Consider the following 13,892-nt stretch of genomic DNA (forward strand, 5'->3'; position numbering starts at 1 on the left):
ATAAAAATAATAATTTAAAATATACTAAAATAAATGAAAATTGAATGTGAAAAGACCAAAACACCCTTTAAGGGTATAGACACCATGTATCTCTATTTATGTATAATATTATGAATTCATCTATTTCAAATTAATTAATTAATTAATATTTTGTTTTTATTCCATTCGAGAATAAGTGAGTGAAAATAAATTACGACAAAATATAACAAAATTAAAAGTATATTTAAGTACTTGAAAAACGAACTTATATAATTCTCTGGTATGAACTAAACTAAAAGAGCCATATTTTTTACTTCATTATCAGATGGATCCATTTTAATCGATTTTGCATACAAAACGGCCAAAAGAAGACAAGCAGTTTGCGACGAGAGACCACTGATGTATCCGATCCATAAACCCTGTATCAAATCAACAAGAAAGTGAAGAACAAAGAAGAATCATACCAATGTCTTTGACTATGTAGAGTTATGAACATCGTGTGTAAAGTTTGTCACCTTAGCATATAATCTAAGCTTAAACCCGAGAAGGATCGATATCGATACACCGACAAAGTAGAACGTGGACAAGTTTATGTATACAGCCAAGTGCTGCCAACCATAACCTCTAGCCACCCCTGCAGTTCAATGAGACTTATGAGAAACAAAGCAGTGTTGAATGGGAATGAAGCTTTTTAGTACTGAACCTGATATGGCGCCTTGCACCGAGTCCAGCGTTATCGAGATAGCGAGCAACGGCACCATGGAAGAGAAACTGTCCGTTATTGTAACGCTGTTGCTGAAGAAGCTAGCCCAGGTGCTTTGGCCAAAGGCAAGTGCCAAAACAACTAGCAGAGGGACGAGGACAGCAAGTTTGAGAGTTACAAACATGGCGGTTCTGGCTCTGTCAAGATTGCCTGCTCCCAGCTCATTTGAGACCCTTGTGCTGCTACAAAATGCCATTTGTTTGAGAACGAGAACTTTCAAAACTAAGGGACCGGAACCCCCCCGGGTGTTTTATAGGAGTTTGAACACGAAAGTTTAAGCTGATAGATTACAATAACGGGACTATATTACTGTGTGATCTCACATTAGTTGGGAGGAAAACGAAACATTCTTTATAAAAGGTGACGAAATCTCTCCTTAGCAGACGCGTTTTAAAAACCTTCAGGGGAAACTCGAAAGAGAAAGCCCAAAGTTTAAACTATGGAGACGCAATTGTTCAAACTATGTAATAACGAACCTTGCTGCAGCGCTGAGACCACAAGTGATCATGTAAGCAATGGTTTCTGTGTTGTCACTAAAAAAAATCAGGTATGGAAACCAAGTAAGAACAATGGAAGGATTGCATTCATATCAGAAGAACATGGGAAAATAGATTTACTAACCACATTGCTATCAGTGAAGTACTTGTTTCCGGGTTCGGCATCAACCCGGCTAAAAACACCATAATCTCGACCGCCCAATACTCCAAACTTCAATGGATTAGAATGATAGAAAGCATGAAAGGTCCATGAGTTATGAACGATATCAGTGTAAGTTACATTCAAGAGGGAAAGAGGATGCTTACCACACCATTGCTGCAGATGGAAGAGCTAGTTTTAAGCTTGAAAGACTATAGGTAAAAGCTTCTGATGAAAAGCCCTGCCAAGATTTCTCAAACTTCTTTGCTTTAAGTACATATATAGCTAAGATCAGGCATGACATCCATAACGAGATCGATGTGGCCAATGGAGCTCCGTTGAAACCGAGACGCGTCCAGTGAACCAGACTATATGCAATCGCTACGTGGATGAGCATTGGCAATGCAGAGAAGAAAATCAAAGGCATGACAACAGATTGTGTCTGAAGAAACCTCAGGATGTTCTGCAGTAAGCCATAAGCAAATAATCCTGGGATGAGAAACTTCATATACGTTGCAGATATCCTCGAAATCTCTGGTTCTTGATGGAGCAAGACTAGAATATGTTCGGTGTAAATCCACAACACTGAAACAATGATGGAACAAAAGAATGATAAGATACAAGAGCCTTGAAGATACAACCCCATCTTCCCATAAAGCTTCCTGCCAAATGCTTGCCCACAAAGCGTTTCGAGTGCGCCGCTCAGTCCCGTCTAGAGAACAAGAAGAAAGTTACAGCAAAAACAGGTACAATACTAAAACAAAAACAGAACAAGCTGAGTTATCATCATACTTAAACTCTCCCTGGAATTTAGAACACATTTTAAAAGCGCAAAGTTGAGTTTTAGTGATGCTAATGAGATTCGGATTAGGATAATCTTATCCTAATTACAAGAAAATGGGCAACAGATTTTGACATCCTCACCTTGAGATCTGCTGCCTTATGTGCCTCATAATAGTTGGATACTCCATTTCTTATATGCTATGTGCTGAAATATTGGAAGTATTAGAGATTATCACAACAGATCATACCACCAAGCAGAGGGATCTTCTAATACATCGGCCTCGTATGCTTTAGATAGCAAACTCGATCCTTCAACTTTTGTGGTTGTGTCTATTTGGTCCTTACACTTTAAAACGTTTCGACCATATCAATTTGGTTGAAGCGATCGACATAAATGGCAAAAGAAAATGAAAAACTGGACAAAATAGACTAACATATTCAACGTATCTTAAGGGCTCAATTGATCACATCCAGTTTCTAAACTTATCTCTCTAATCAAATCAGCTAACCACTAAAACCACTAATCATCATTTAGCCATCAAAGTTCAACTATTAAACATGTAAATCTTTACCTACTTTCAACAATATTTTCAGTCATCCAATACTTTCTATTGACAAGAATTCTTGCACAATCATATGTTAATCCATTGACGAAGCAGAAATAGACAATTTCCTTCCATTTTCTGACACAAAACATCCATTTTCATTCGGATTTTGATCGAAAAAAATCACTGAATTCCAATGATTCAAGAAGAAGAAGAAAAGTGAGTTTCTAGCCGCTGTAAACTCAATTTCTTCCAATTTCTTCCTATTTTTCATCTCTTATCAGCATAAAATAGAGAGCTAAAAGATCCATTTCACCAAATCACGAAATCAGAGAGAAAGAGAGAGAGAGGTACCATGAAAGCGAAGCCAGTGACGCTAGCCAGAGTACTAGCAAGAGTAGCAGCAGCAAGCTCGAGCTCACCAAGGTGACCAGCAAACATAACAGAGACGAGAGATATCATGTAATAGAATACATTTGTAAGAATCAACGGAAGTGAAAATAGAAGTTGAAGCTTTGCTTCCTCCATATCCAACCCTCTCTTCCACCATCTCCATTGTTTTGCTTCGAAACCAAGCTCCAACAATGGCTCTCTGCGATCTTCCATCTTCTTCCCGCTTCTCCATTTCACACCAAACCCTGCTTTTATAGATTACGTGGGCGAGTCCTCTCTGGACGAAGCTTCAAAAAATATCCAATAAATGGAAAAGAAATAAAGCTCAAATTACCATTTTTAACATTTCTTTTATTTTATAATTCAATAATTAATTAATATTTAATTATTTTATTTACTCCACTAATTTCAAAAATAATTAAATTTTAATTGTCTATCTAATAATTCTGATTACAATTAAAAGTTCCAATTATATAATAATTACAAAATCTAAAGTTTGGAAACTTGTTGAATTAAAAGTATAAAGTAGAGGGCTAAAATGGTAATTTAACAATTTTTTAAATATGGAATAAATTAAGTATGAATTTTGTATTTTGTCTAAAAAAAAATACCTTTAGAAAAAATATTTTAAAATACTTTTATTTTTATTTTTTTTTTAGTATTTTATTTATAAAAAAAAATTAATTTTTAAAAGTGTTTAAAAAATATTTAAATTTTTTTATTAATAACTTTAAATTTTTTTAAAAAATTACTATATTTTAAAATAAAAAAAATATAATTATTATATGCTAAATATCTTGATTTTTTCTCTATTTTGTAATTTGTTGTTTTTATTAATTCCAGAATAGATTGTTATAATTGGAATCATAAATTATATTATTAATTCCCTCATTTAATTAAAAAAAAAATCGTGTAAATTAAGCAAAATTTAGAGAGGGAATGATTATAAAATCTAATTTAAAACGTTTTAAATAATATTTATTAATTTAAAAACAAAAATACTAAAAATATATATATATATATTATCTTTAAAAAAATATTATTAAAATTTAAAAAAAGATAACGTAATAGTTTATTTAAAATTTGTAACTTTTAATTATTTTCCACCTCATAATAACTTTAAATAATTATAGAGTTTTTAATTTAAATTTAAATCATTTATAGAAAGTAAACCCCATCATACCTCTTCTTAAAATTTGGTGGGCGTTAAGTGGGACCCACAAAAATATTGCTAAAATTTAATTATTCTTTTTATGTATATTCAAATTGATAAATTTATTACAAATGGAATTTATTTATACTACGTAATCGGCCTTAGTGATCCGACGGTGCTGAGTGGAAGGGTTGTCGCTCAACGGATAAAAGTTAGTCTAAGAATAACAGGCTGATCTTCCCCAAGAGCTCACATCGACGAGAAGGTTTGGCACCTCGATGCAGCTCTTCGCCACCTGGGGCTGTAGTATGTTACAAGAAAGTAGTCCGACATTTAAATACGTTTCTTCTTGTTTCAAGCGTATGGACGATATTTTCGAGACGATGTTGCTATTCGAACTCGAATCGACGAAGAACAGGAGTTTCGTTTCCGAAGCAGCTGGTTTTGGTTCCTTTTACATCTATTCCTTCCCACTTTCCTCTAAATGTTAGCAGCAAAAGGGCAATAGTTTGGCAGGCAAGGCCACAAGTTAAGCCAATCCATAAGCCCTGCACAAAGCAATCAAAGCTTTCATAACCACATCACAAGCTTACTCTTCTGTGTGCTAGCTAGCAAATCATTTACCTTGGCGTATAGCTTCGAATGAAAACCAAGAACGGCCGATGTCGTGAGCCCGACGACGTAGAACGTCGGGAGGCTTATGTAAGTAGCCAAATGCTGCCAGCCACAGCCCCTTGCCGCGCCTGCATTGGAATCGAGCATATCGAGCATATCAGAAAGAAAGCATTAGTTTAGTTAGGAAGCAAATGGAGAGGAATGGCCTTATTTGTACCTGATACCACTCCTTGTACTGAATCCAAGAGTATTGACACCAGAAGAAAAGGGACCATTGAAGCAAATTCCTTCTCTATCTTAGGACTATTACTGAAGAAGCTAGACCAGATACTATGCCCAAATCCTAACGCTAGAAGAACCACGAGCGTGAGGAGAAGAGATAGCTTAAGAGACACGAACATAGCTCTCTTAGCTTTGCTAGAATTGCCTGCTCCGAGCTCATTCGCCACCCTTGTGCTGACACGAGTATTGCTCTTGGCTTATTTTCAGTCTTACAGAGAACAGAACACAACAAAATGAATGGCTAATCTCTAGTTGCGTACCTTGTAGCAGCACTTAGGCCGTACGTGATTGTGAAGGCGATACATTCGGTATTGTCGCTGTAGTATTCGAAGATCGAATCGATTCATAGGAATGAGTAAAAGAGAGTTTTTATGTCATAGAAACAGTGTAAGAGTAGAGATAAGTACCACATTGCAATTAGTGAGGTAGTTATTTCTGAGTCTGGCATCACTCCAGCTAAGAACACCAAAATTTCAAAGGCCCAGTACTCCAAACTAGATGAATTTTAAGCAGCAAAAGGGTAAGATATTAAGGTATTCCAATACTTGAAGCTCCTTACAGCTCACGTATGGGATTATGTCGAGGATTGTCGGGAGGTGATCATGGATTTATAAGTAAGGAATGCATCTCTACGGGTATGAGGCCTTTTGGGAAAACCAAAGGTAAAGTCATGAGAGCTAATGCTCAAAGTTGACAATATCATACCATTGTGGAGAGTCGTTATTCCTAACATGGTATTAGAGTCATGCCCTTAACTTAGCTATGTCAATCGAATTCTCAAATGTCGAACAAAGAAGTTGTGAGCCTCGAAGGTATAGTCAAAAGTGACTCAAGTGTCGAATAAATGGTGTACTTTGTTCGTGGGCCCCAAAGAAGGAGCCGAGCCTCGATTAAGGGGAGACTGTTTGAGGGCTCCATAGGCCTCAGGGGAGGCTTTATGGAGTAGATCTATGGATTTATAAGTAAGGAATACATCTTGATTGGTACAAGACCTTTTGGGAAAACCAAAGGTAAAGTCATGCGAGCTAATGCTCAAAGTAGACAATATCATACCATTGTGGAGAGTTGTTATTCCTAACATGGTATCAGAGTCATGCCCTTAACTTAGCCATGTTAATAGAATCTTCAAATGTCGAACAAAAAAGTTGTGAGCCTCGAAGGTGTAGTAAAAAATGACTCAAGTGTCGAATAAATGGTGTACTTTGTTCGAGGGTTCCAAAGAAGGGGCTGAGCCTCGATTAGGGGGAGGTTGTTTGAGGGCTCCATAGGCCTCAGGGGAGGCTCTATGGTGTAGATCATGGATTTATAAGTAAGGAATACATCTTCATGGTACAAGACCTTTTGGGAAAACCAAAAGTAAAGCCATGAGAGCTAATGCTCAAAGTGGATAATATCATACCATTGTGGAGGTTCTTGATTCCTAATATGGTATCAAAGCCATATCTTTAACTTAGTCATGTCAATAGAATCCTCAAGTGTCAAACAAATAAGTTGTGAGCCTCGAAGGTGTTAGTCAAAAGTGACTCAAGTGTCAAACAAAAGGTGTACTTTGTTCGAGGACTCCAGAGAAGGAGCTGAGCCTCTATTAAGGGGAGGCTATTCGAGGGCTCCATAGGCCTCAGGGAGGCTCTATAGTGTACTTTGTTCGAGGGGAGGACTGTTGAGGATTGTTGAGAGGGAGTCTCACATTGGCTAATTAAAGGAATGATCATGGATTTATAAGTAAGAAATATATCTCCATTGGTACGAGACCTTTTGGGAAAACCAAAACTAAAGCCATGAGAGCTAATGTTCAAAGTGAACAATATCACATCAGTAGAGCTTCGTGATTCCTAACAGATTATAGTTCACAACGATAGAGAGTCAAGGGTGCGTACCAAACCATTGCTGCAGACGGGATGGCTAGTTCGAGCGTCATGAGAAAGTAGCTCAAAGATTCAGACGAAAATCCTTCCCATGTTTGCTCAAACTTGTTTGTCTTAAACATATATGTCCCCAACATCAGGCAAGATATCCACAAGGAAATGGAACCTGCCAAGGCAGGTCCCCTGATTCCAAGACACGTCCAATTCACCAAAGCATATGCTATACAAATGTGGACGAACATAGGCACAGCTGAGAAGACAACCAAGGGCTCAACTATACCCTAAAGGGGCACATTAAGTGTGGAGTACTTTCAACAATAGACTGAGTTTGAAGAAATCTCAGAAGGTTTTGCAGAAGTCCATGAGCAAATAAGCCTGGAATTAGAAACTTGACATAGGTAGCAGCAAGTTTTGATATGGCAGGGTCTTGATGGAGTAAAATAAGGAGAGACTCGGTGTAGTACCATAAGACAGATAAGATAACAAAGAAGAACAAAGACACAATGCAAGAGGCTTGCAGATACAAGCCCAGCTTCCCATATTGTTTGGCACCAAACGCTTGGCCACAAAGTGTCTCTAGTGCTCCACTAAGTCCAATCTGCTCAAGAGAATCGAATCAAATAGCTTAGAATTCAGAGAAACAAAAGAATCAGTGTAATCTTATAGAGAGAAGCTTCAAATCAAGAGTTTAGCCAGACTTTTTAGGACTAAGAAAGGTTAGGCTTAGCTAAGCCTGTGGACAACCAACAGCCAGCCCTTAGCTTGATCCTTCACTACTTTACTACTTATGTTAGGAATAACAACTCTCACGATGGTATGATATTGTCCACTTTGAGTATTAAACTCTCATGGCTTTGCTTTGGATTACCCTAAAAGGCCTCGTACCAATGGAGATGTATTCCTTACTTATAGGACTCCCTCCCAACAATCCTCCCCTTGAACAAAGTACACTATAAAGCCTTCCCTGAGGCATGTGTAGCCCTCGAACAGCCTCCCCTTAATCGAGGCTCGACTCCTTCTCTAGAATCACTTTTGACTGCACCTTCGAGGCTCACAACTTCTTTGTTCGACATTTGAGGATTTTATTGACATGGCTAAGTTGTGGGGATGGCTCTGATACCATGTTAGGAATAACGACTCTTTACAATGGTATGATATTGTTCACTTTAAGCATAAGCTCTCGTGGCTTTGCTTTGGACTTCCTCAAGCATCATTCTAATAGAGATGTATTCCTTACTTATAGGATTCCCTCCCAACAATCCTCACCAACTTATTTGATTATCAAAATCAGAACAAATCACAACACCAAAGATAAACTATAAATTGTGCAAGAACTGATTGAACATTAACAAAAAAAAACCCTCCAAAAGCAGTCTCCAATCTTCAAAAAAAACAGAGCACATTGGTCGCATGAACCTCAAAAATCTCAAGAAAGAAAGACAACAAAAGGTCTAAGAAGTTACCATGAAAGCAAATCCAGAGACGGTGGCCCAGGAGTTGCCAAGAGTTGCACCGGCGAGCTCGAGGTCACCAAGATGACCGGCGAACATGGCGGAAATTAAAGGTATTAAGTAATAGGAAGCATTAGTAACAATCATGGGAAGCGAAAACAAGAACTGGGTCTTGGCCTCATCAACATCAATGACTCTGTTCCACCACCGGACTCTCCCCTTAGCCTCTTCTTCGCCGGCATGACGAAGATGCTGCAACAATGGTGCGTTTTGAGCCTCCATTTTCGAGCTCGGTAGCGCCTCTGTTCCTACAGAGACAAAGGGTCAAAGACGCAGAGATCAATTTTGATTCAAACACAGAGCAGGAAAAGGTTAAAACAGCTTGCGATTGCAGGTCCGTGGGAAACTTATTGCTATTATTTTAAGCTATCCTTGGCTCAGTCATCTCTTGAATATTGGCTCCATGTGGGTGTCTCCGATTCTTCGCCATTGTCAGCATCTAAAGCTTCTCTGTTCTTGAACCCTTCACCCTCCATCAATATCTTGATGAATTTCAATGAACCCATTGTTTAAAATAGCTTCAAACTCCGAATCGAAACCCAAATGCACGAGGATCCATACAGCTTCGAATCCAACACAGTGCGGGTAGCGAAACAATCCAAAGCGGAAGAGATTAGGCGACACCGCCATTGTAATCAAGCATGAACATGCATGAGCAAATAGGGTGAGATTGGGTGTTAAAATTTGATCCAACTGCAAATTGCAAACCAGCAGCGTCATTAAACACTCTCCAAGAACTGAAATATATATATATTTTTTTTATAAAAAAAATCACTACAATTTATGAAACTATTATTATTATTATATAACCAAATCCAATAAAATTAATTTGAAAGGACTAAATTTCAATTTTATAGAAAATACAATGATCCAAATTTTCATAAATACCCTTAAAAATTTTACAAAATTTCAAAATATTTATAGAACCAATATATAAATAATATAAATAAAATGGATACCGTGAACTTTTAAAAATAACATTAATACTATTTTAACTTTAAAAATAATTTCAAAAACTTTTTTATATTAATAAATGAACATAACAAAAATCATTTATCTAATATGTCCTAGATATTTCTCCTAGATAGTTAAGAAATTATGTATCACTATCATAAACGTACCATACTTGAATTTGGTATCAACGTGATAAACAAAAATTATGCATCACCGTGAGAGTTATGTATCACCGTCAGAACAAAAATTATGTATCACCGTGATAAACAAACATCCAAATCATTTATCTACGTCACGTCTCTGTGCTAGATATTTAAAAAATTAATGTGTTATGCTTGGTATTGTGAGTTTGGTACCAAATAAATGCCAACTTCAAAGTTTCAAACGCTAAAAGTATGAAATCCTAGAGTGCCTTGCAAAGAAACCTGCATGGAAAGAGTAAATGAAGTAGCAGTTTATTGAGACAGCAGTATAAGAGAGTATTGAGAGCAGGATCATCCATGTCACATATTTATCTTATAGACTCGAATGAATCAAAGTCGAGATTTAGATTTTTCTGGTTTTGGTAATTTACGGTAATCGTATACGCCTAACCCTCGCTTTCTTCCGAGGCGACCAGCGTCGACATACTGCACGAGAAGAGGGCAGGGAGCATATTTATCATCACCAAGTCCAGAGTGAAGTACCTTCATGATTGATAAACAAACATCCAAACCAATTAAGTCTGCAAGCTCCAAGGGACCCATGGGATGGTTTGTTCCTAGCTTCATTCCTGTGTCGATGTCTTCCTTCGTTGCCACTCCGGTGTAGAGAGCGAAAAACGCCTCGTTAATCATTGGCATTAGGATTCTGTTCACAATGAAGCCAGAGTAGTCCTGAGAGCATATCAATGTTTTGCCAAGCCTGAAAGGAAAGAAAGTTAAAACTATTATTTGTTCTCGGCACATGTTCGTTCGAGGCACAAACGCAACGATATATTGAGAGTTGTTAGTTATGACTATGCTTAGCCAACTCATGTACTAAGTGCAGTAGTCCCATGTTACTAGAAAGACAACAGATGGTAGAGGAGGGACAGAGGGGCGGAGGCGAATTTAAGAGCAATCGACGAAGTGAATCACCTCTCAGCCAAGGTTTTTATTGCATGAAACGTTTCATCGGACGTATCCGCACCTCGAACAATCTCAACCAACTTCATTATAGGTGGTGGATTCATGAAATGCATGCCAATGACCTGCAATGGCGTTAAACGTTTAGCAAATTAGTTATTTGTTTCTGTTTCATATAATGCATGCTAAAATCACATAACGACGTGTTTTATCGCCAAATCACATGGGTAGCTACTAAAACTACATACAAATAGCACTTTAAAAGAAAAACAGAAGTTCAGCATTCATGCAAGGGGGAAAGAGAGGACAAAACCTTCTCGGGACGTGTGGTCGACGATGCTAAGCGAGTGATGGGGATGGAACTTGTATTAGAAGCTAGAATTGCAGATGGCTTTGCAATCTTATCCAATTCAAGAAATAGCTTTCTTTTAACATCTTCTGATTCCACGATAGCTTCTATGATGACATCTGCTGAATGAAGCTCTTTCAAATCAGTTGAACATTTTAGACGTTGAAGAGCATCGACACCAACTTCCTGTAAAGTGGATTTCATAAGCTGATTAAATGTCTACCATTTCAACGGCAGAGAGAAGCTCATTTGGCCGGTAGAACTTCTCTGTTATAGATTTGTATGTCAACCTTTCCATAATCAATGTCAAACCCGCAGTAAATAACTCGGTTTATATAACAGTCCAAGCCCACCACTAGTAGATATTATCCGCTTTGGCCGTTACGTATCATCGTCAGCCTCACGGTTTTAAAACGCGTCTACTAGGGAGAGGTTTCCACACCCTTATAAGAAATGCTTCGTTCCCCTCTCCAACCGATTTGGGATCTCACAATTCACCTCCCCTCGGAGCCCCGCGTCCTCGTTGGTACACCACCCGGTGCCTGGCTCTAATACCATTCGTAACAGCCCAAGTCCACAGCTAGCAAATTTTTTGTCCGCTTTGGCCCGTTACGTATTGCCGTTAGCCTCACGGTAGAAAGAGGTTTTCACACCCTTATAAGGAATACTTCGTTCCCCTCTCCAACCAATGTGGGATCTCACAGTTTAACTTCAGATCAAATGATCAATGGGGATAAAACATTTATTTTGCATCATAGGCCATAGGCTAGAGCAATATTATACGTGCCAGAATTTGAAAGGACATCGATAAAGATATTTTATTAGTCTAAGTACTAAAAGAGATAGAAATACAAAGATTAACTAAACATTCAAGAGGCACAGTTCTATATCTCACACTACCCAAATACTTGCTTAGCCCCCAACCAAACACACACACACACAGACAAAAAAAAAAAAAACCTCTATTTAAGGCATCCAATGGCTTCTAAGAGCCTGTAAGTGCTTATTGTTTAAAGCAAAAAGTTGAAGCTGCTATAAGAAAATCATCATCTTGTGGCTTCTTCATAAGCTAAAGAGAAGCTCATCAGTGTCCACTTTTGTTTCATTGGCTCCCTCCAATCAAATCCAATTCCTCTATTATCCTGTGTCATTTGGATAAGTCTATTTTTAAGTTCAATTATTGATCTACAGTTTTGGCTCAAGATCACACTATTTTTCATGTTTGGTACTATCACTGCCATCCAAACGTACAGTCGTCGTGACAGGATCGAGATTATGGACCAAATTTTCCTAGTCCTTCAGTATGGAATGACCCAAGAATATCATGAGCTGAAATTACAGAGACATGGGATCTGGCAAGGAGTCTCTTGTTTTTCTTTTTCCTAAAGCAGTGGATCAGTGTTATCCTGATTAGAAAGGGTACTGATGGGGCCAAGAGAGTCTCAACCTCCTAATGCTACAGATTGATCATAAGTAAACAACCAAATAGCACTAAATCCTGCGTTTTTCACCTAAATCAAGTGCATGTTTGAGAGCTTTCAAAATCACTCGAAATTATATTCTTATGATTCAAAAATCAGTTTTAATCGTATCAAAATCGTGTTTAAAAGTCTAAAATCAAACATTAAACTAGTTTTGAATCATTAAACAGAGGTTTCGAATTGATTTTTTACTTGACAAAAACTATTTCAAACATTTCAAAGTCAGTCCGTAACATGTCCTACACCTTGTGATTCCCTGCAATTGGTCTGTTAAGAGCTTTTATTATGAAATAGACAACAGAAAACCCCAAATAAAAGGTAAATCAAAAGGTAAAACAGCCAGTTCAGAAGAACTATGTCAGAGTAAATTATAGGCCAAACATCATATATATATATATTCTTCCCATGTATACGGATCTGGAAATACAGAATACTTACTCGAGAGAGAAGGTTTCTGGAGACCAGGCGTTGGATTGAGGAAGAAATGGAGTTGGTTGCTTTAGTAAGAGCGGCAGGGTCTGAATCGATTAGCCAAACATCATGGCCGTATGCGGCGGCGAGTTGAGCAATTCCGGAGCCCATTTGACCGCCGCCAACGACACCAATAACCTTGATTTCCGTCATCGAGAACCCACAAATCTGGCGGCGATTTCTGTAATCGGAGAGAGAATCATTCAGTTATCTAGAATTCATCTCTGTCACGCTCTTATCAAAACATGGATAAAGACGAAAAGATCAATATCCCATATTAGATGAACACGAAAATATTGTCCACTTCCAACCTAAACTCTACAATAGTATCATGTTGTCACGTCTAACTCTAATTAAATTTTTAATTATCTATAGGTCTCTCTATCTCAAATTGAATTATTCGATAATATATATATATATATAAAAAGCTAAATTAATAAAAATATCCTCAAAATTTTTTAAAATTTTTTAATAATTAGTTTAATATTTTATTTTAAAAAAAAATACGTTTTAAATTATAAAATAAATAAAAACTATTTTTAAAATACTCATTTTTCCATTTTCTTTAATATAACAATATGAAAAATTGTAAATATTTTTTCAATTTCTTTATTTTATATTTATCAATATAAGAATATTTATATAAATATAATGTTTGAAATTGATAGTATTTCAAATATACTATAAAATAAAATATTTGGTAAAGTGGTATTTAAGCAAATTAATGACATTTAAGAATTACCGAACTCCAATTGTAGGACAATAAATATATATTATGGTTTAATTAAACCACAAATTATGTTTGGGCCCAAAAATTAAAACAAGGCCCATTAAAAAAATTGGTTAAAAAACGACTTATTTCTTTTTTTTATTATCATTATTTATTTATTTATTTATTTATTTATTGATTGTTTTAGACTATTCAATTCAATTTTAGAAAATTTTATAAATTTAATTTAGTTGGCACGGATTATCTCGAGATTTTTCATTTAGGACTATCTTTACA

General features: G+C 36.8%; 3 protein-coding genes across 4 annotated transcripts; all 3 read right to left on the reverse strand.

Moving 5' to 3' along the window:
- Positions 1-203: 203 nt before the first annotated feature.
- LOC111810257 (protein DETOXIFICATION 18) lies at positions 204-3,379 on the reverse strand. 2 transcript variants are annotated; one of them, XM_023696910.2, is made up of 7 exons: positions 3,061-3,379; positions 1,546-2,090; positions 1,364-1,450; positions 1,219-1,275; positions 683-924; positions 495-613; positions 204-398 (listed from the first exon to the last, which is right to left on the reverse strand). In XM_023696910.2, exons 1-7 carry the CDS (start codon positions 3,310-3,312, stop codon positions 267-269), a joined length of 1,434 nt encoding a protein of 477 aa, XP_023552678.2. In that variant the 5' UTR covers positions 3,313-3,379; the 3' UTR covers positions 204-266. The 2 variants fall into 2 exon arrangements, with proteins under 2 accessions (XP_023552678.2, XP_023552679.2); XM_023696911.2 differs by having other exon boundaries at positions 683-921; positions 3,061-3,378.
- Positions 3,380-4,331: 952 nt separating this feature from the next.
- On the reverse strand, positions 4,332-9,248 carry LOC111810544 (protein DETOXIFICATION 19). Its single transcript, XM_023697257.2, has 8 exons — positions 8,478-9,248; positions 7,326-7,612; positions 7,027-7,284; positions 5,557-5,643; positions 5,410-5,466; positions 5,085-5,323; positions 4,877-4,995; positions 4,332-4,800 (listed from the first exon to the last, which is right to left on the reverse strand). Exons 1-8 carry the CDS (start codon positions 8,745-8,747, stop codon positions 4,642-4,644), a joined length of 1,476 nt encoding a protein of 491 aa, XP_023553025.2. The 5' UTR covers positions 8,748-9,248; the 3' UTR covers positions 4,332-4,641.
- Positions 9,249-9,911: 663 nt separating this feature from the next.
- Positions 9,912-13,124, reverse strand: LOC111810545 (3-hydroxyacyl-CoA dehydrogenase family protein). Its single transcript, XM_023697258.2, has 4 exons — positions 12,854-13,124; positions 10,899-11,120; positions 10,598-10,710; positions 9,912-10,382 (listed from the first exon to the last, which is right to left on the reverse strand). Exons 1-4 carry the CDS (start codon positions 13,037-13,039, stop codon positions 10,013-10,015), a joined length of 891 nt encoding a protein of 296 aa, XP_023553026.2. The 5' UTR covers positions 13,040-13,124; the 3' UTR covers positions 9,912-10,012.
- Between the last annotated feature and the right edge of the window lie 768 nt (positions 13,125-13,892).

Source organism: Cucurbita pepo, chromosome 14 (genome assembly GCF_057944985.1).
Source record: "Cucurbita pepo subsp. pepo isolate OVF chromosome 14, ASM5794498v1, whole genome shotgun sequence".
Lineage (NCBI taxonomy): Eukaryota > Viridiplantae > Streptophyta > Magnoliopsida > Cucurbitales > Cucurbitaceae > Cucurbita > Cucurbita pepo.